Source organism: Rhododendron vialii, chromosome 12a (genome assembly GCF_030253575.1).
Source record: "Rhododendron vialii isolate Sample 1 chromosome 12a, ASM3025357v1".
NCBI classification, from domain to species: domain Eukaryota; kingdom Viridiplantae; phylum Streptophyta; class Magnoliopsida; order Ericales; family Ericaceae; genus Rhododendron; species Rhododendron vialii.
Genome location: NC_080568.1, coordinates 24,941,016 through 24,962,553, shown reverse-complemented (window position 1 = coordinate 24,962,553; position 21,538 = coordinate 24,941,016). Strand labels below are relative to the sequence as shown.

The 21,538-nt window shown below is 38.5% G+C and overlaps 2 protein-coding genes across 3 annotated transcripts; one reads left to right on the top strand and one right to left on the bottom strand.

Moving 5' to 3' along the window:
- The first annotated feature begins 4,729 nt into the window (after positions 1 to 4,729).
- Positions 4,730 to 15,858, top strand: LOC131312151 (PH, RCC1 and FYVE domains-containing protein 1-like). Of its 2 annotated transcripts, XM_058339916.1 has the most exons (9): positions 4,730 to 5,758; positions 9,013 to 9,099; positions 10,144 to 10,233; positions 10,473 to 10,553; positions 10,676 to 10,834; positions 10,958 to 13,024; positions 13,668 to 13,814; positions 14,394 to 14,683; positions 15,515 to 15,858. In XM_058339916.1, the coding sequence occupies exons 1-9, from the start codon at positions 5,711 to 5,713 to the stop codon at positions 15,603 to 15,605; spliced, it is 3,060 nt and encodes a 1,019-aa protein (XP_058195899.1). In that variant the 5' UTR covers positions 4,730 to 5,710; the 3' UTR covers positions 15,606 to 15,858. The 2 variants fall into 2 exon arrangements, with proteins under 2 accessions (XP_058195899.1, XP_058195900.1); XM_058339917.1 differs by lacking the exon at positions 10,676 to 10,834.
- Positions 15,859 to 18,553: 2,695 nt separating this feature from the next.
- On the bottom strand, positions 18,554 to 21,259 carry LOC131312152 (F-box/kelch-repeat protein SKIP11-like). The gene is made up of 2 exons (XM_058339918.1): positions 20,942 to 21,259; positions 18,554 to 20,315 (listed from the first exon to the last, which is right to left on the bottom strand). Exon 2 carries the CDS (start codon positions 20,226 to 20,228, stop codon positions 18,927 to 18,929), a length of 1,302 nt encoding a protein of 433 aa, XP_058195901.1. The 5' UTR covers positions 20,229 to 20,315; positions 20,942 to 21,259; the 3' UTR covers positions 18,554 to 18,926.
- Between the last annotated feature and the right edge of the window lie 279 nt (positions 21,260 to 21,538).

The following is a 21,538-nucleotide window of genomic DNA, read 5'->3' as shown; positions in this document are numbered from 1 at the left end:
GAAGATTCTAACATGTAGTATTAAAGAGGGGGTATTTTGATATTTCACTTAAAATGGGACTTATGTGGGTAGGGTTTGACATGAGGTGGGTTTGGATAGGTAATGGATGACAAAATGGGGCCGGCCTAGAAGAGCCCGTTTCGAATCTCAAAAGACATTAGTGCATCATTAGGAATGCCAGTGAATGGCAGTGATTTTGGGGCCAAATTTATCAGCAAGAGGGTGCCAATTGTCGTACCATGATGATGTGGCTTTAGCATATATAACCAATGAGGTATTTGATATGGGGCTGGACTAGTATTGCTCTCAAGTTGAGTGATTCCCATCCAAAGGATATCATCTCTTCTCAGTCGTGAATTCATTGATCGACCATTCTTCATCCCTAATTGGCAAGTTCGGACCGAACCACGTAATAGCCACATGGCTCTAGTACACTTTTCTCAAAGTAGATCAGGTCTTCTAGCTAGGTCTAGCTTCATAATCTTGGGCAAACCATTCCCAGCATTTCATCACCTACTCCTCTTATGTCTCCCTTGACAATTTAATAACAACAATAGCATTTTTCAAGAAAATGTATGAGGGGTTTTAGTTGATAATGATGTCAGTCTAGGATTGATAGGTGTGGCATCATTGTTAAGGTGGTTGGCATATGTTGAACCTTTACCATGGTTTGGCATAGGGTTAGCTACGACATGAGGCGTGGCGTTAAGTGCGACTGCAGTTTGCGAGTGGGTTGGGCATTGACTGTGTTCACTTCATCGGTGCAATTTTATTACTGCTGCCATGATTGTCGATGCTGCTATTGTTATTGTTTTGACTTCTTGCCCCATTCCCACACAATGAATGTTGCTACCATTACAAACCCTTCTTTCTTTTGGACTAAATCCCCTTTGTCGAATAAACAAGCTAGCATGCACAGTATCTTCCATCGAAATCATGGCTTTGACCAACTTTTCAAATTGTGATAGCCATTATGATTGGATCTTTCTCACTAGGTCGATCGACTATTTTTACGACAGGTTCTTTTCATCTTGTAACACCCCGACTTTCCAGAAGCAATATAAAATATAATCTTAAGAAACTTAGCTAAATAAATATAATTTTTCAAAATAAAGCTTAGCTATTACAGTCACAAGATAAATTTACTGATTCAAAATACATTAACTTCACAGCTGACTTTAGACTTGATACAAATCCGAAGCATACTCGATCTTCATTCCTGATATTCTTTCCTTGTCGAACTGCGCCATCTTTAAATCCTCTCCATTGAATCCAGCGCCCTCTGGCAAATTGATCGCTAAAGCAAACGATTTGCCAAGATACAGACGCATCCGTGAATGATAAATCACACAGTAGAATAATCCAACCCAATCACCCCTCCTACTATACAACTAGCAGGTAACAAGATTATATTGAATTGAAGAAGTCAAACAGATATTTTTCACATAAGCCAGTTCATTACTATCCATTAACTTATCGTGTGATCTAAGATCTCATCCGCGTGATCTTTTCTCCCCAACCGCTAGCCATGCTCGGTCTCATGAGATCACTTCCCTTTGCTGTCGCAGATATACCTAAGTTATATACCAAGTGTGCACCCCAATAACTATAACAAGGGGAAAGCTTATCATGCCTGAATCACAACTAGGGTTCGCCTATCTTATATACCATTTCACAAATTACTTCACAATCATCACTGGACTCCCGCCAGTCTATCAATTCATCACTGGACTCCCGCCAGTTTCAATCTCATCACAAATCTCATCACATCTTAAAATCACGCATGCAGGCAATCTAAAAATAAAACTTTCCAATTCATCCATTACCTAGCATCGTCTAGGTGAATTCTATTCGCATACCACCCCATATCTCTAGGGTCCAATCTAGCATTTCGAATCAAGTGTCGGTGCAATATACAATTAAAACGAATAATAATTAAAACAAACTACAAGCAAAACAATCACACAACCTTTTATGAATGGGCCGTTGCCCTTAGTCTTGTATAGCCATGATGATAATAAGTAAGAACTTTTTAAAAGAATTTTAAAAAAATATTTTTCTAGGCTCTCTTTAATTATTAATTTCTAAGCAATTAGATTGATTAAATATTAATTAAATACATTAATTAGGTAAAAATGTTAGAATAATTAACATAACCTTAATAAAAGTCCTAAAGGCTCTATGCAACCAGTTGAGTATCAAAAGTTGGATTCGGAGGGTCGCGAGATTATTTTAAATAAAGATATTAACGAAAGTTGCTGAAAGTAAAATAAATAGATAATAAATAATCTAATAAATAAAATATGTTGAGATTAACAGAGTTTCATCTTCGGAATGTAAGGAGTCTAAATAAAATTATTCGGGCATTAATAATAAGGTTTATAAGGTCATAAGGTAATTTTGATTGGAAATACTATAAAAATAATAATAAATAGTAAATTAAATAAAAAAGATATTAAATTAACAAGATATCATCTTTGAGATACAAGGAGTCTAGAAAAAAATAGTTTGGGTGTTAAAACGTTGTTTGGAAGGTCGCAAAGATTTTTTGTTTGTAAATTTTGAAAGATAACTAATAAATAATTTAATAAATAGGTAATTAAATAAAAAAAATATGATCTTAACAAGTTATGATCTTTGAGATGTGAAAAGTCTAGAAAAAATAGTTCGGATGTCAAAAATGATGTTCGGAAGGTCGCAAAACGATTTCGAACCAAAACTGTCCAAATCGTAAGGTTTGACCGGTTGACCTTGCAGTGGAGCCTTCTGCCACAACTCGGCGATTGGTTCTTGCGGCCCGCACCTCGCGGCCGCAAGGTTGAAACTGTTTTTTTTTTTTTGTTCGTTTGCTTCGGTTTTGATGCATGGGACTACGGGGAACCTTGGTTAGGCTTAAAAACACTTAATAAACATAAAAAGGAGGTTGGAATGGATTATAATACCTCGATTGGATCGAATTGGATCGAAAACGAAACTTGAATTTTTGAAGAAGGTGACTTCGGTTTCTTCGATCGGGAGACCTTGGGTCCGAATTGGATGGTGTTTAGGGATGCTTGGAGTTGGAGGAAAAGTTTGGAACGGTTAATTTGGGGTTTCGGTTGGTTTTTGGACACAAACCCACTTTTCTCTCTCTTACTTTCTCTCTCTAAAACTCCATGGATTGGAGCTTGGTTTCCTCCGATTTTTCTCTCTCTTCTGGACTGGTGGGGCGTGAGGAGTATTGTGGTATGCCCTAGGGTCAGAGTGATGGGGTATTTATAGGAGAATTTTTGAAGAGGGTGATAGAATTGAATTAATGAAATTTCTATCTGGGCTTTGAGATAGACGAGATAATGACGAATATATGGTCAGGGAGGAAGTAGAGACTGAGTAAGAGAGGAAGAAACAGAAGGAGTTTGTATGCATGCATGCATGCAATTTGTAAAGAAAAATAAAAATAAGATAAATAGGATAAGATAATTATATTTGTATATATCTATTAAGGAAGGAATTTTTTTTTATTATTACGAATAATATATATATATATATATATATATATATATTAACGATATTATTAATTGTAAAAATACGGGTTGTTACACATCTTTACTATGAGCTCGACAGAAGTTTGCTTTACGTCTATCCTCGTTTCTGCAGTTCCTTTCGGTCGACCATAATAAGATACATAAATTATTTGATTGAAGAAAGCATTACTCCCAAGTCCGTTTGTTGGATGGGTCTAAGGCCCCGTTCCAGAAACCTTCTTAAAAAATAAGCAGCTTATTTCACATTTTCAAATTAAAAAATAATGTAAAAGAAAAATAAATTTTCAAATTTTTTTGCATTGTATAAAAGATCTAGATGAGATCTTTCAAATAAAATCCATATTGCATATTTTTATATTTCAATAAGCCCATAATTTTTGAGCTTGAAATTACCTTTTTAAAAAATAAAAGTTTTTTTTTGCGTTGCGGAACGAGCTCTAAGACTCTAAGGTCATGTTGTGGTGTCTAACCCCAAGGTCAAGTGTATGGGTTACACGATAACGTATGCTAATATAGATTCTTGGCGGGGCACTAAAGAATATCAACAATGCTACCCCATGCCCTAATTACAGAAAAATATTCATAAATTTTAAATTTTTTTATAGAGTACATCCTGTTAAAAATCAGTTCCAATGAATATCGGTAGTTATGTTTTCTAAAATTGTTTATTTTTCTGTATTTTTTAGGACCCGGAGTAGGCCTCACGTGGCATGCGGTGGATTTAGGCCCATCACAAACTCATCAATAATTTATTCACATTTCTTAACAACTTACTCATTACCGAAAATACCTTATAACTTTTCAATCATAAATAAAAATTTATAAATTTTTCACAACTGAATGTTCTCTTTAATATATGAGAGATGCTACAACCACACCCAAAATTACAAACCCAAATATACACCATCTTACAAAATACAAATGTCTCACACACACATAGTGGGAGAACTAGTATGTGTGGGACTCTTGTATTTTGTGAGAGGATGTGTATTTGGGTGTGTGATTTTGGATGTGGTCGTAGAATTTTTGTATTTTGTGAGATGGTGTGTATTTTTTTTTTTTTATCTGCAAATAGTGTGTATTTAGGTGTGTGATTTTGGACGTGGTCGTAGAATTTTGGTTAATGTGAAAGGATCTCTCCCTCGTGTGTCAGAGAGTGTCATATTTCGTTTGACCGTGACGTGGCACCCACGTAACAATGTCCCGGTAAGAGAGAGAAACAACAAAACCGCGCGAGAGAAAGAGGGGGAGAGAGAGAGAGAATGAACAATCTTCCTCTCAAAGCACCAGCAACCCTCAATTGTGAAAGATCCAATTTTTCAAACCAAAGACTCGATTTTCGTCTTCAAAAAAGGCACAACGATACCTGACCCATCTTCCGTGTACGAATAGAATCTATTTTCTTCCTCAATCGCCATTCGGAGCTCCACAGTCTCAGATTCATCATCCACAATGGCCGAGTTTATATTAGGTCGAATCTCCAAATGTAGGTAACGACGAACCCGCCCGCGATAAGACTTATCGTTTAGTGCCTTTTTCCAAGCATTGTGTGTGCAAAATTCTTCAGGTTTCGGGACCCACATATGAATTTCTAGGGTTTGTAAGTTATTGGGAATTGGAAGGAACTAGTTTTTAAGCCTTTGAGCTGGAGAGCTAGATTGGTTACAATACTAAACGCCGGTTTGGTGCATTTTAGTGGCTTTATGTGTTCGACATTCGCGACGCAAAATTCGCATGTGGAAATGCGTTTATAGGGTTTGTAACTTATAGTGAATTGGGAATTTGGGAGAACTAGTTCTTAAGCTTTTGAGCTGGAGCTTGATTGGTTACAATACTAAATGCCTGTTTGGTGCATTTCAGAGGCTTTATGCGTTCGGCATTCACGATGCTAAATTCGGATGTGCAAATGAATTTCTAGGGTTTGGTAACTGGTTTTAGTTATTCCAGAGGTAGACGTTGATTTCTACAAGTCTAGATGCATGATATTCCCAGGAGTGGCTTGATGTGCTTGTAATTTGATTCTTGGGGTATAATAACAAGATGGGTTAGGTGAAGTGATTGGTTGTTCAAGATCACGAGATCGTGTAGATCCTTGGAGTGATTTGTTTATGGGGAAGAATTGGGCATTGGAATGTGCAAATGGGTTTTGGGTCTACTGCTGGTCTTTCCCTGATAGTGCAACTTGAATGGCTGATTTTAAGAGGAGTAGTCTGGCAGAAAGAGACATCGACCAGGTAAATATCCTTATCTGTAGCTGCGTAATTGTTTAAAACGTTATTGCGTTTGGTAGCATAGAATTATTGCGTTCAATGTGGAGTTACAGGTCCTTCTAGTTCACTTTAGTTGCTTGATGAACTCAGATATTCATGAGTTATGTTGAACTTATTAAAATCTCAGTAGTTCATATTGGCTAATGGATCATTCCTTAGTGTTATTATGGCACATGAAGCTCTAAAACACCATTGGTGATTTGGTTCTCTCATAGTCTCATATACTGCAGTATCTTTGTGTGCGCTTTTATGTTCGATTTATTTTCAATGCTTTTGAATGCCAAATTTGTCATTTTGAGTTCTCCTTACTCTGTGATGATTATTTCGGTCGTTTTGCTCGTTTCAACTTGGTAGTGTGGACTCAAGTACATATCAACAGAATACATGTATCAACAAGGCACTGAATGACAAAGCACAAGGGTTTTTGTATCCCACTAGCACTGGATCAGAAATATGGACCCTAAATGTTTATCCTTCCTTGTGAGCTTGTATGTAGACTAACTAAAGCCTGTGCCCAAAGGCAGTTCCCTACATATACTGGTACAAACCTAAACCCACCAGACTCTTATCAAGAGCAAAACAATGAAGAATAACACAAGAAAATATTGATGAAAATCGTGAACCATTCATAAACATGTTTGGGTTTTCATTAGGATCACCTGTAACCTTTACCGCCAAGCTAGACACTGTAACACCGTTCAAAAAAACCTAGACACCGTAAGCATTTTTTGCATTTTTGTATAAAGAATGAAAGAGATTTAAGTGGGCTTGGCCCCAAAGGTGTATTGGGCTTGTCCCATCTGGAGTTTTCCTTTTTTATCCAACCATGGGTTGGATTTCCCTCCCCCTACTTGATGTACCCTTACAATTTTCTTAATCAACATTGTTGCCGTTTCAAAAAAAAAACATAAAAAAGAATTGGTCTGTTTCAACAAAAAAAAAAAAATGAATTGGCCTAGCAAAGTAAAAGAATGAAATCAATTTGATCTGGTGCACTCTCAAGAAAAGAATAGGAAGTGAGCAAAACCATAATTTGAAGAACAAAATTACTGTAGATTCCGCCAATGCTTTGTTTGCTTCCTACTTCAATTCAATGTTTCTATCATACCAATAACCTTCATTCTGTGTTCTATGAGGAACTCAGTAGGAGACCTACTAAAAGCACAAAAGAACATTCCATAAGGGGAAAAATTGTCCACTGTAAATTGTTTGATGCCGAATTGAGAATATACCAACCGGATAGACGGGTTTCTGTATCTTTTTTCTCCAAACTACGTGCCTAAAGGCACGTCCAATCTCAAACTACCAACACCCTTGTTATTATTGGTCACCTCCGACCAACCCCGACTTAAGTTAAAGTCCACATGTTAAAATTCATTTCACAAATGGCCCATTCAATTCAGGTGTGTGAATTTAAGAACAATAGATCAACTTAAAACATCCAAGAACCAATATAATTTAAGCAACATAAAGAAAAAGTCGTTGAAGATATAGTTATTCTATCAATTGAACAATTATCAATCTAAGAAAATGACACATTTCAACAACCTTCTATGATTCTTTGTTTTTTCGCCAAGAGAACTTCTATGAATGAAGTTGTTACCTTGAAATATGCTTCCAAATCCTCCAATTATCCAAAACTAGAAATAAGAAAATTCACACATGGGCATTTTCCTTTCCGTTGCTTGTATAGGCTGCTTTTTCTTTACCCTAGCCCGTAGAGCTTTCCTTATGCTTACACCAAGCCTCATAACCATTAGATTTGACCCACTTGTTTTCCGATGAACATGCTCCTGAGTTCACTGTCACTTTGGTATTTTGTGTTATCTGGTTTGAAGCTTCTCTTAAATTTCTTCTGGCCTAAATCAGCTATGCCATAGGCTACATATTTTATTCTTACAGAGCAAGTTCTTACCTTACTGCTTTTAGAGAAGTGCATTGTGATTGAGAGAATGTCATCATCCTATCAGTGAGACTTTTGATCCTTCCAAAATATATTTCCCCACTTATATAACTTGGGATGAAGTATTTTTGGATCATAATCTTTTTCTTGAAAGCTACATTACATTACCTAGGAAAACATCTTCCAGGTAGTGAACCATTTCAGTCTGTTTGTCCTTTCTGTTAGCATTCATACAGTAAGAAATTTAGCCACAATCGAGAAAAATAGCTTGGAAAAAGGTATTGGGGATAGGATTCTTCAACTTCGAAGAAATATGGATGAGATTTCAAAACGCCTTGGGAGGAAATCAACAAACCAAATCTCAAACGCAAAACTACATATAACAATCCTCCCTTGGGACAATTATGCCGTGTATGAAATGCACTTGCACACCCTTGCACCTATAAAACCAACAGAATGTAAAACGGTAGTTGGGCATGTGAAAAATTGTAAAATAAAAATAGAACCCAAATGCAAAATGGAGTCAACTTAGGCATATATGCAAGTAGAAGAATGGTCTGACCTCAAGTTTCTAAGGTGGTGTGAAGGTGGCTTCAACGTGGGCATCGTGGGGGAAAGCTTACACTTAAAATTCTGAAAGGTATAACGAAATGTAATTGAATCGAGAGAGAGAGAGAGAGAGAGAGAGAGAGAGAGAGAGAGAGAGAGATGGCAGCCCTAGTGAATGGACACATAAAGCGTGACAGAAAAAACTGGGTTACTTTTTTCGTATTGGAAAGTGGGTGTCAGAATTTAAAAGAGCACTTCCGGTGAATTTGATGAGTTTGAAATCATAAAGATTGGTGACAGGAAAACTAGGTTTCAAAATTGAATTTTTCTATCTGGAATTGTGGATTTCTCAATATCAAATTCCAAATAGGAAAGAGCAATTCTTACCTGTGCATTTCCGTCATAGATTTTTGATGGTTTTGCCATCTGAAATTCTTGAGGAGCTGTAGCCGAGCAGAGTTTGGAGGAGCTGGTCAACCAGTTACATGGGAACGTGGGTTCTTTTTTTGGTTGGAGCACTGGAATGTGGTTGAGGGCGTGCTTCTCTGGAATTTTTGGGGCGGTAACAGTTTTTGATCCAAAACAATCCGAGCCCTTGAGGGTGCTGATTTTAGGGAATTAAGAACGGGGAGAACAAATCCAGATCATCAATTAAGGGGAAAACGAATTTGACCTCTAGATTTCGTAATACAATTTCAAAAACAGTCCTGTTTTATTATGTAGATATTAGCTCATATACTGTAATTTCATTTTCCTTAATTTACAGGCCATTGCAACACTTAAGAAAGGAGCATATTTACTTAAGTATGGGCGCAGAGGGAAGCCGAAGTTTTGTCCATTTCGACTTTCTACTGTAAGTTTCGGTGTGTCCATTTGAATGAAACTGCAGTCAACCTCTTTATTGTTCATGTATCCAATTACAGTTATTTCATGTATATTATTATAGTCATTGAGTAAAGAGGAGGTCATACGTGCATGAAGTTTTTGGCATATTTTCATAGTTTTCAAAAATTACTTGCACTAGGACATCCCATTTACGACTGAAAAAACGTGTGTTTTCTGAGAGCTCAATGGCTTTTTTCCCCTTTGTTTTCATTCCAATAGAAGGGCTCTAATATTTTATCAGGTACTATTGGTCAAAAGTAAGGGCTTATTGCAAGATTGGGAATTTCTATCTATCTCATACCCATTTGCCCCTTCGCTGACTTGACTCGCATGACTGGGTTTGGGAGAAGAAAGAGCTAGCACTTTCAAGCTAGAGCCTGGAACTTTTCAAAACTTTACTTTTCAACTCCTTCAATCTAGTCCCCTCCAGACTTGTTTTCCTTGCTTGAGCCAACCTTTGAGTAAGTTGGGAAGGGTATTGCACATGAATGGAAGAAGGTATTCATAAACCTGAATTAATAAGAGTGGTGCTGGGAAACTATCCTTTGCTTCTCATCCTATCTGTGAAAGAAACTAGTGCATTCAAATGTAAAGAACATGAATCATTCATCAAAATCAACTCACATGCGTAATGGCTACTCTATGTGATAGATTAGGGGTCAACTGACCCATTGAATGGTTGAAGACTAACTATAAAGATATCATCATATATTATCAATTTTGGATGAAAATTTTCATTTGATCCCATTAAATGGCTGGAAAAACTATATAAAAATAGGATAGAGGGTCAGTCTAGTGTAGACTTTTGATGCATCTTTTGAGTTGAAAACTTGAAATCTATATTTTTAGTTATTAGTTTGGAGTCTATCGAGACAAAAATCCTTGAGTCATTATTGCACTTGCAAAAAAGGCATCCTAGCTACTAAAAGCTACTCTATTTGCCATGTTATTAGTTACAGGAAACCCTGTTTTCTTTTTGTCCAATAGTTAGGTTCTTTTTACCTTATTGCAGGATGAATCCAGGTTGATATGGTACTATGGGAAAGATGAAAAACAGCTTGAACTAAGTCATGTTTCAAGGATAATTCCTGGACAGCGTACTGTAAGTCATCTCAATTATTGCTCATGAAAGAAGAGAAGCTAGTTTTTACAACAAAATTTATACATAGGAAGTTTTTATCTTTGTGTGCTTATGCGAAGGGAAGAGGGGTGAGAAAGTAACTTTTCTCAATGGTTCTCACTCCTTGAAATTCATTTCAATCCTTTTCAATTTTTCGCTCGTAAATAGACTATGATTGTGCTTAAATTCAAGAGTGTTGATGGAAATGATACATGTTTTAGGCAATATTCCAACGGTATCCCCGACCCGAGAAGGAATATCAGTCCTTCTCTCTCATATACAATGACAGGTCCTTGGATTTGGTGAGTTTTCTTCTCCAGGCCTTATGTTTGTCCTGTATTTTTATACTTGCAGTTCCATAAATGGAACTGCACATGTTTATTAATTTTATCTGTTTCAAACCATATTGCTGATGAATGGATAGGTATGTAAGGATAAGGATGAAGCCGAGGTTTGGTTTGTCGGTCTTAAGGCATTGATTTCACGAGGCAGTTACCGCAATTTTAGTAGTGAAGCAAAAACTGATTGTATAGCAATAGCCAGTCTACATGCTCGGAGAACTTATCCATCTGGATCATCCTCTGTAAGGAGCAATGTCTTAGTATTGCTGTAGTTTTTTGTTTTTCTATCCTCTTTGAATGTTCAATTAATTTACTTATCTTCCTCCTCCTCCTCCCTTTTTCCATTATTTACCTAATTGCCTCAGGACCAAGGAGGTACTCAACAAGGCGAGAGTCTTCCTCAGAGTAGATTGGGAAAAGCATTCTCAGACATAATTTCATATACTGCAGCTACCAAAAATCAGGCTCAACCTGAACCAGTTATTAGTTCTCTTAGCTCACTTTCATCTGTAGCCACAGATAATTCAAATAGTCGAAGTTCAGCAGCTGAAACATTTCGTATTAGTTTGTCTAGTGCTGTAAGTTCATCAAGCCACGGTTCCGGTCATGAAGATTTTGACGCCTTAGGGGATGTTCTTATTTGGGGAGAAAGCATTGGCGATGGGCAACTGGGTGGTGGTGTCGATAGAGTTCATAATTCATCTACTACCATACTTGATGCCCTTTTGCCTAAACCATTGGAATCCACTATAGCACTTGATGTCCATAATATTGCTTGTGGTGCGAGGCATGTTGTGTTAGTGACAAAGCAAGGGCAAGTATTTAGTTGGGGGGAGGAGTCGGGCGGCAGACTAGGGCATGGAGTAGAGGATGATGTTCCACACCCAAAACCCATTGACGCTCTTACCGGAATGAACATTGAGCTAGTAGCATGCGGAGAATATCACACTTGTGCCATTACGTTTTCAGGGGATCTTTATACATGGGGTGATGGTAGCCACAACTCTGGGTTACTTGGGCATGGAAGTGAAGTCAGTCACTGGATTCCTAAAAAAGTAACTAGCCCCATGGAGGATATACAAGTATCCTATATTTCTTGTGGAACTTGGCACACAGCTTTCATAACATCCGCGGGCCAGCTGTTTACATTTGGAGATGGGACTTTCGGTGTCCTAGGCCATGGAGATCATCGTAGCACAAGTATTCCAAGGGAAGTCGAAAATTTGAAAGGATTACGCACGGTGAGGGTTGCTTGTGGAGTTTGGCATACTGCTGCAGTTGTTGATGTAAGAACTACATCTACTTCGGGCTCCACTGATAGCTCTTTATGTGGAAAGTTGTTCACTTGGGGGGATGGGGATAAAGGCCGACTTGGACATGGTGACAAAGAACCCAGACTAGTTCCAGCATGTGTACCTTCATTGGTTGATGTAAGCTTCTCTCAAGTATCCTGTGGGCACAACCTAACAATTGCACTTACAAGCTCCGGACAAGTTTATGCAATGGGGAGTCCTTTAGCTGATGGAAAGATGCTCACATGCATTGAAGGTGAAATTGCCAAGAGTTCTGTGGAACAAATAGCATGTGGTTCCCATCATGTTGCTGTTTTGACTTCAAAAGCAGAGGTTTATACTTGGGGAAAGGGTGCAAAAGGCCAATTAGGGCATGGAGACAACGAGGACCGGAGTACACCTACACTTGTTGATTTTTTGAAAGATAAGCAAGTAAAGAGCATAGCATGTGGTGCAAATTTCACTGCTGTTATATGTCTTCATAAGTTAGTATCCAACACTGACAATTCTGTGTGTTCCAGCTGTCGTAATACCTTTAATTTTAGAAGAAAACGTCACAACTGCTACAACTGTGGCCTCGTCTTCTGTAAATCATGCAGCAGCAGGAAGTCATTGAAAGCTTCATTGGCTCCTAGTATGAACAAACCATATCGTGTCTGTGATGATTGCTTTAACAAGCTAAAGAAGGTTGTGGAATCTGGATCCGTTGCTCGTATTCATAAAGTCAAAAGTGGAAATGAGATCGGCGTTCCACGATTGCAAGGACAACTTTCCAGACTCTCATCTTTTGACTCGTGCAACCTGGCTGATATAAAAAATACTAAACACAGTATAAAAGTTGAATCGAATGATAGCCGTGTGTTCCCCCTTGTGAATGGCAATACACAGAGGGGAAGCATTTCTTCTTCTTCAAAATCATCAAATTCCCCTGTTGCATCTTCATGGAATTTTTGTTTATCCTCTGTTCCTGGTTCTAGAATGGTTTCTCGGGCAGCATCTCCTGTTTCGAGAAAGTCAACTCCATTTCACTCAGCAATTCCTGCATCGTCGCCGTCTATTGGTACATCTGAAGCGATGCTAGCCGATTCGAAGCAATTAAATGAAAAACTAAGCCACGAGGTCATGAATTTGAAGGCACAGGTAACCTTTCTGAAGACGCAGTTTTTACTTACTTAGGGTCCCATTCGGGCAGTAATCTCCAGCTCAAAGAGGTTATGTTAATTGATGGGAACCTCTAATCAACATGTTCATGTGGCTTCTACAATGCCCCCACACATGTAGGAATAAACTACGTTGAGATCCCATGCCTTCATATTTCGTTATCTAGGAGTACGTCTCTTTTTTTAGTTTGTTCTGATGAAGAAACCAGCTGGAGAGTTGGAAGGCATGCATATGTTCCTGATTAAGTTCGTAAAGCGTTCTTTAGAATTCTATAGCTGGATTCTTAGAAACTAATGCTTTTTGCAAAAGTCAGGAAAGTTTATTCAAATCTGTCTTGGCTCTTTCACAAACAAATACAGTGTCTGACTAGTGGTTGAGGATCAATGGTTATGAATCTGTTTGTTCAATCATGCAGACCAGATTGGCAAGCTTAATAATTTATTACCAAACAAGCATCTGGCTTAATTAAATCCAACTGCAATGAGATTCTCATAGAAGGCACTGACTATTGTTTGTCTTTGTTCTTCTGCTCCCCATTCCTCTTTTCCTCTCCTTGTGATTAGTATCGGATAGCGGTGATAAAGACTTTCATGTTCGTAATTGACATGGGACAACATTGTAGGTCGAAGATCTTACGAGAAAATCCCAGCTTCTTGAAGCAGAACTGGAGAGGACATCTGATCAATTGAAGGATGCAACTGAATTAGCAGCCGATGAAGCTGAAAAATGCAATGCTGCGAAGGAAGTTATCAAGTCCCTTACTGGACAGGTAGATTTATCAATGTTCATGACGTTCTGTTCTCAAAATATTTTGTCTCAGTCATAGGTAAGGTGTCCAAGTCTGTGTGGCATCGACATGGACAGGAGACTCGGACATAACATGTTTTTTTTGAAAGGCATGCTGTGATGAATCGAATTTTGAAGATGGATATGGCATCATATTTTTTGTTTATATGTACTGAGTACTATGCAAATAAAGAAAGAGTGAGATTAACGTAAGCTATTGTTGAAGTAGAATATATCATGTATAAAAATAGCAAGTGCTCTATTTTTCCAAATAAATTTTTCGTACTTTGTTTCTTACCTATGATGGAGATTGTCCATTACTTCATGTTAGTATGGTTCTAATTTGTTTTTTCTAGAAATTATCAAGAGACATTTGAGGTGTTGGGTCGGAATCTCAATAATGCTGAAGGAGAAGGAATGTGAATTGGCATCTTTAAGAAACAAGGATTATGGGGAAAACATCCATTCCATTCTTATTTGTTTAGCTAGTATTCTCTGTGAAGTTAGGTTTTCTGTTAGCATTTTGTGGGTGATGTACTAATGCCATGTAATTTTCTCATAGTTGAAGGAGATGGCTGAAAAGGTCCCAGAAGCTCATATCTCCAGCAAAAAATCAGTTTCTGTCGCCAGAAATGCGTTGGGCTATTCAAGTTCAAACTCAAATGGCAATATGATGAGTGTTATCTCTCCTAAAAGTGAGTCCAATATCAATTCATCCGATACCTTCTTATCCAATGGAACAAAGTCTCAAAATGAGAAAGCGGAGTGGGTGGTGCAAGATGAACCTGGCGTGTATATAACTCTATCATCATTGCCAGGGGGTCACAATGAACTCAGACGAGTTCGTTTCAGGTACTGATAGTTTAACCATTTTCTTGATTCAAAATTGACAAGAGAATGTGTTATGTGTTTAACAACTATACATCTTTCTCCCAACTTTAGTGCAGTGTGCACATTCCTTCAGCCTTTTCTGATGTCCTTGTACTGTCATCAGCCTGAATCATATCCCTGATCACTGTTCTAATCAGTATCCTACTGTACCATATAGTAAGCTACCCCAACTTAGTTTATTGTGTCATAACTTTGGTTCGGTCCGGTTTAATTACCAAAAACAAAAAACAAAATAACTTCCTTTCATTCCTGAATATATGTGCAATGAAGTTCTTTCTTTGTCCTTCTATGCATGTCTCGGTCAGGAGAAGACTTCATCATGAATGCCCTCAGTTATAGTCCCAGGGAAACCTTTAATGCTTGTCTTACTTATGATTCCACTCTGTTGGCTCAACTGGAAAAATATCAGGAATCAATATTGAACTCTCTGTTTTCTTGTTTCAAAGCAAACTGAACAAAATGGATCCTTGTAGACGACCACAGGTACTTGGAATTACAGAATGTTTTCAACATCAAATTCGAGTAAATAGAGTATTCATAAAAATATCCACAGTTCCTTCAAATTAGTATGATGCTTAATTCAATTGTGCCGAAGCTGTAAAGATATCCCACTGAGACTTTCATTGAAACCATTTTTGCCTTCCTTTTGAACAAGTTTACATGTTGATAGGGATGCTATGACCATTTACTAAAAATACCTTTCCAGTATGGTTCAAATGAGCCATAAGAGTGTAAGACCACTAATTACCGAGTAAATTTGTTCTTTTATTGACCATTTATGTCTATTAACAGTCGGAAGCGATTCACTGAGGAACAAGCAGAGAAGTGGTGGGCTGAACATGGGGTTGAAGTATGCGAGCGGCACAACATACCACCACTATAGTAGGATGCAGTTGATACTTTTTCCATATCTTCTTCATTCGTGGAAGGTGGAAGCCTAACTTGTTTTACATCACCCTCTCCCTCTACTGTCAATTATAGTTCCCCCCCCCCCCCCCCCACATCTTTGTTGTGGCTCAGTCAGTGGAGTTCAGTACCACCAAGGTGGTTGTATCTTGCAGGTAGACTGAGGTGAAAGAATGTACTAGGAAACAATGTAAAACACTAACCAAGAAATGTAAACCAATTTTGAGTAATGCGGGAGTTCGCTTATAGTAGTGAGTTGTGCAGCTATACATATATGTTCATGGTTGGCTCAACAATGAGTAAACCATGATGTAAATTTTATTGGGGGCAATTAGCTTTGTTGGTTTTACATTGTTATTTTGAGTAAAAAATGATGTGAAATTTATGCCAGTATAAAGGGCCCATCCAATTGTCTCTGGTAAGGTTACCACCTTACCTCTTCACAAAGATAAATTTTGCCTGTATTATCTCTGTTTTACATGTGCATAGGTGAGTGCCCACCCAATGCATTGTGGATCCGTCCTTGGATAACCCGGTCGTTGAGGTCTGTGTACCCAACGACGGGCTCTGGATGTTGGGATTTTGTAGCCTCCGGGCAGTTTTCTGTTCTTTTTGAGCAATGAAATTGTCTGTTTTGTCCATAAAAAGAGAGGAGAAAACATTAGAATTCTAGATGTTAGTGTGATTCATATCTTATCTTCTTCTTTTTTGCTGTTTCATATCTTCTCTTCACAAAGCCAAACTGTTGGAAGAGTGGAGGAGAAAAAATCACTCAAGTGCAATTCATATCTTCACCCCGCAAACCAAATGAACAGAAGAAAGGAAAAATGGGAAACAGAACCAAAAAGAAAGACTGTTACCAGTAACTTGAGCATAAGACACATGAAACAACCATTACTGCAGTAATACAAACTCTCCCCTGGGAGAGACACGAGAAAATACAATGAATCAATCACTGATAAAACAAATCTGCAAAACTATCTGGATTCTACAAGGAGAATGCGATCGGGAAGAGGGGGAAAATCAAGAGGGCAAGAATCGTTTTGAGCTCCATTTTATTTTGAGAACCTTTTCAGCAGCTTTGTTCTCCAAACAAACGAAGAGATATGAAATGCATTTACCCGTAATCTACATCGCAAAAAAGTACTCCGAGAGAGAGGCAGACTAATGGAAACATCAAACGCTTACACTGCAATAAGTGTGTCCTATTTTACCATTGCCTATAATGCAAAAGAGGGGAGGCAAACACATAAAATACATGAGTCAAATGCCTTCAAAAGATAATTCCAACAAGCTTGTAGGCCGATCAAACATAGAACTGACAATCATAGATAGAAATCACTTACCACATGCCTCAATGAACAGGTTAGAGCATGGGCGGACATATGTGCTCAGTTGGCCTAAAATAAGGGTCCCCAAGGACGGGCATCACAAAAGTGGTGGCTGGACAAACTTGACTGACACAGTAAGGATGAAAACATTTCAAGGTCCCCAAGGACGGACATCACGAAAGTGGTGGCAGGACAAACACTTAACTGATACAGTAAGGATGAACACATATCCAAAATTGAGAATACACAACAATGTTTCGTAGCAAAACAGAAGAGAAAGAGAAAACTTTCCAAACTCTGTCAAGGGAGTGAGAAAACTTTCCAAACTCCACAGGGCAGTAATAAGAGCCTGTTCACCACATGGGGACACCACCTCATGTTTCAGCACAAACAAGGGAAAAGTGAAAAGACAAAAGCAAGATAAGCCCATGGAGGAAAAGACACACAAAACTCGTGTCCAAATGTGAACCAATGCACTAATGCACATGTAAAGCTAGTTCAATTTGCATCAACTGGGGGTGAAAAAATAAACCATTCCCTTGTTCCACAACGGGTGTGAAGCCTACAATCCTTCTCATCGAATAAACACTCACCAAACCTTCTCATCGAATATTATAAAACACTCACCAAACAGCTTAAGGTTACAAAAAGGACTGCAAATTCAAGTCGAGGGCTAAACATATCAAGATGGAAGAATATGGAGTACAAAGTCATTCCCTTGTTCCACAACAGGTGTGAAGCCTGCAATAACTGATACAACTTTGATCACATATCCGAACTTCATGCCTAGACACAAGATTAAGAGCTCATGGATTAAAGCCAACCGAGAAACATAAAGGAAAATAAACGTCATTACTTAGTTTAACTTCCACAAGCAGTAATAAGAACCCCTCACACAGAGGAGAAAAAATCAATGAACTCAAAAACCTATAAAAAAAAATTCATAAATTGGCGCTCTTTGAGCAAGTCTGCCACCCATTTCAATAATGTATGACTAGGGTAAATATTAAATCCACCTCTGAACTCTCCAAAGCAACCTACAAGTAATCTCTATTCAACTCCTATCCCAACTTATTGTCCATATCAATACTCTTATGTTTGTAACTTCCCGCAATAGCACTTAACTTGTTCTCTTCCAAGAAAATGAAAAAAGAGCAACACTATGAACTAGTAACTACAGCATGAACGTATCAATCCTGCAAATATCGATTGTGCACATTAAACAAGGAAGCTAGAAAGTCATTACTGCATAAGCTCCAAAGATTGGATTACTTATCAAGCACAGAATGTCACATATATTTCCAGTTGGCATATGAAAGCCCATTCTTCAGCTTACCATAAGTAGCCTCACAAAAAATTAGACATAAACAAAGAAAGAAATGAGAGACCTAAACACATTCACTTACTCGAACAAAAGTGTTAAGAATCAAGTGCGGTGCTCAATAGAGGCCATGTATTGAAGCAATAAAAGTACCAATACATGAGCAACTTTCAAGCAGAACAACCTCGAGAGCTCATTTTCTCTCACCGAGAGCCAAGAACTAGAAAAACCACGTGACTAACTCTATGATTCTTCGAAATAATTCAGCAAACATTAAAAGACAACCATCCAGCAGATGGGATTCGAATTATTCAACCTATCACTGTGTTACCTGAACACACTTTTGTGAATCTCATCACTGAAAAAACAGGCGAAGAAAATCCAATGGAGAAAAAAACAGAAGAAAATAAAAGAAAAACTCAAGACCTCCTTTGAATCAAACATTTTGTGAATCTCGAGTAATATTTCACATTTGTTTCCCCCACTCGAAAAAGAAAAGAGAAGGTAAGTCGAGGTAAGGTAGGGGCCAAAAAAAAAAAGTTGGAATAAATTACCCATTAGCAATAATAGGTGAAAGCAATTGTTCCCATTAGATTCAGCACAAGCCACTATCACATGCACACAGTGCCGCCAAGACCCAACTTTTTCAGCAACCCATCACTGCACAATTATAGACAAAGCTAACAGATTGCTTTCTGTCAAGCAAGTTCCACTCAGGAGGGCCTTCACTTGGAACCCAAGCATTGACTTCTATAAATCCTCGGCCTGCAGTCCTTGGCCCACCAATACAAATAAGCCGGTGTCCACATGCCCTGAATGCCAACCCCCAACCATTCATAGATCCCGCCCGTTCTGGCAATCTACCCACTGTAACCCACATTCTCCTCTCCTTGTCATATTTCCTCACCTCCATACATGCATGATCAGCTGCATACAATTCATCATCAACAACAGCGACAAGAGGGGGTGCCTCAGACGTAGCAGGCATCTCATTTTCCCTTGCCTCACCACTCCGGACAGGGGACAGGTTAGGGATTTCAGTCCATATTCCTGTTTCCATATTAAATTCCTCACCGCATGTAAGAAGCTTTGAATTACTTCCTCCAACTCCCCCTATCACATAAAATTTCCCCTCCATAAAAACCCCTGAACACAGCTTCCTCGTCTTATGCATTCTCGGAAGTGTTTGCCAATTCCCAGTTTCGGAATTATAAAGCTCGGCGGAGCTTAGAGCATTTCCCCGAGAATCACAACCACCAGCTACAATAGCAATCTCCCCAACACTGGCAGACCCAAACAAACACCTTGGAGCATTCATCTTCATCCCAGAGGACCAAGTGTTGGTCAACAAACTGTACTTATATATGACATTAGACATCACCTCCTTTCCAAAAACAAGAAGCTCAGTCCCAACAGCCAAGGACTCCTTATCAGAGAAAACAAAACAATCGTTTGAAGGCATCTTGGGTAAACGCATCCAATGGCGGCGATTAGGATCAAAAGCCTCCCATTCAAGGAGGTTGCAAGAAATATAAACCCAGTGTTCGATCATACCATTCTTCCTCCTAAGCCTATAAAGCTCGCCACTTTGAACTAGGGAGCGGCAGGTCCGGTTCAAGGATGCAATGGAACCATAATCAGCCCTAGAACACCGACTCAGGCAGTATATCGAGCTATCCTTATCCATGCCACTAATAAGGGAACTGGAACCGGAATCGGAATCGGAATTATCCACAGCTTGACACTGGTTGCTCGATTGATCAACTTCCTCAATAGGATCCGATTGCTTACAAAACTTCCATACACCAATTCTCTCCTCCCCATCGATCTCTAATGGACGCTTACCATTGTCTACAGGGATATTCATGCAAGTCCAGATGCTTTCTGGTTTGCAAGTTCTCCGCATGTGGTACCCCCCTGAAACCAAACAGGACCGATCTTCCAACATGTCTATCGACGATTTAACTCCAAGGAAACAATCAATTACGAATCCAATCCCTCCTTGTTCTTAACCTTACCAGACCCAATTCCACCTCTGAAAATGGCCCAAAAATCCCCAAAAAATGTTTGTCAAATAGAAGAATAACCCAATCAGTATACGAAAGAGACAATCTTTTAATAAAAACAGATCAGGAAATCAGAAACCCTAACTTGTTATTCAACGATTCTTCAATAACTAACTAAAGCAAACACCGTAACACCTATGAAGAAAATTATGACAAGATCTAATCTACATGAAACCAATCTGAATCAATCCAAATATACAACGACACAGATCAGCTGAGTTCAAAACAAAACCAAATCTTTCAGGAAAAACAAAACTTCATTACGGAGAGAAAATCAAATAGCCTCTTAAAGAACACGAAAAGCGCCGTAATTAAACTGATCCATGATTTAAAAAAACACTTAAGCAAATTTTGAACAAACAAATGCAGATCAGAAGCCAAAACTGTTAATCCAATTTTCCCAACTAACTGTAGAACGGATCAAAAACGTAAAAGTGGACCAAACAATTAATATCCCCAGTCAGCAAATAACAACGATGATAACGGTAATAAATCTGTTCTATTTAAGTACTATTTTTTTAAAAGTGGAAGGCAACAAACAAACAAACAAACAATCGAAGAGAGGAAAGAGCAATGATTCGCGGGGGTGACTTACGGATTGGGTAAAGAAGAAAGAGGAGGACTTGATTGGAATTCCAATCTCTTTTTTTCTCTGGGTATATATATATATATAGAAATAGTAAAAAAATCGGTACTTGTATCTGTGAGTGACTGTCACTCTCAGAGTCTCTCTCTCTCTCTCTTCTGGGTGTGCGCGCAGTTTCAGTTCTTCGCGTTCTGGCTGAAATACGTCCTTTGGATTCTCTCCCAGCAAATCAAGCAGGCTCGGAAGTGTGGGCTGGCTTTCTTTGGCGATAAAAACTTTATCGGTGAGTCACCACTCTCTCCCTGTCCCTTTCGTCCAACTCCTATTAAATACTACTCCATTTCGTACTACTTTTAAATGGGAGAAATTTTTTGAGTGTCAGGCGAGTAATACGTGGGGTCCGTTTAGCACATTCGGATCATCTATTTTCAGTTTTAAACGACTCAGATTTGGTGGGAGAAAAAATAAAGAAAAAGAAAAAGAGTAGAGAGAGTGCTGGGGTGAGAGGGAAGAAAGGGTTCCAATCTGAGTTGTCCAACACATTTTTAGATTGTTCGGATGGATTGCTAGAGCACCACGAAGACGAACGGAAAAGGGAACTGATCA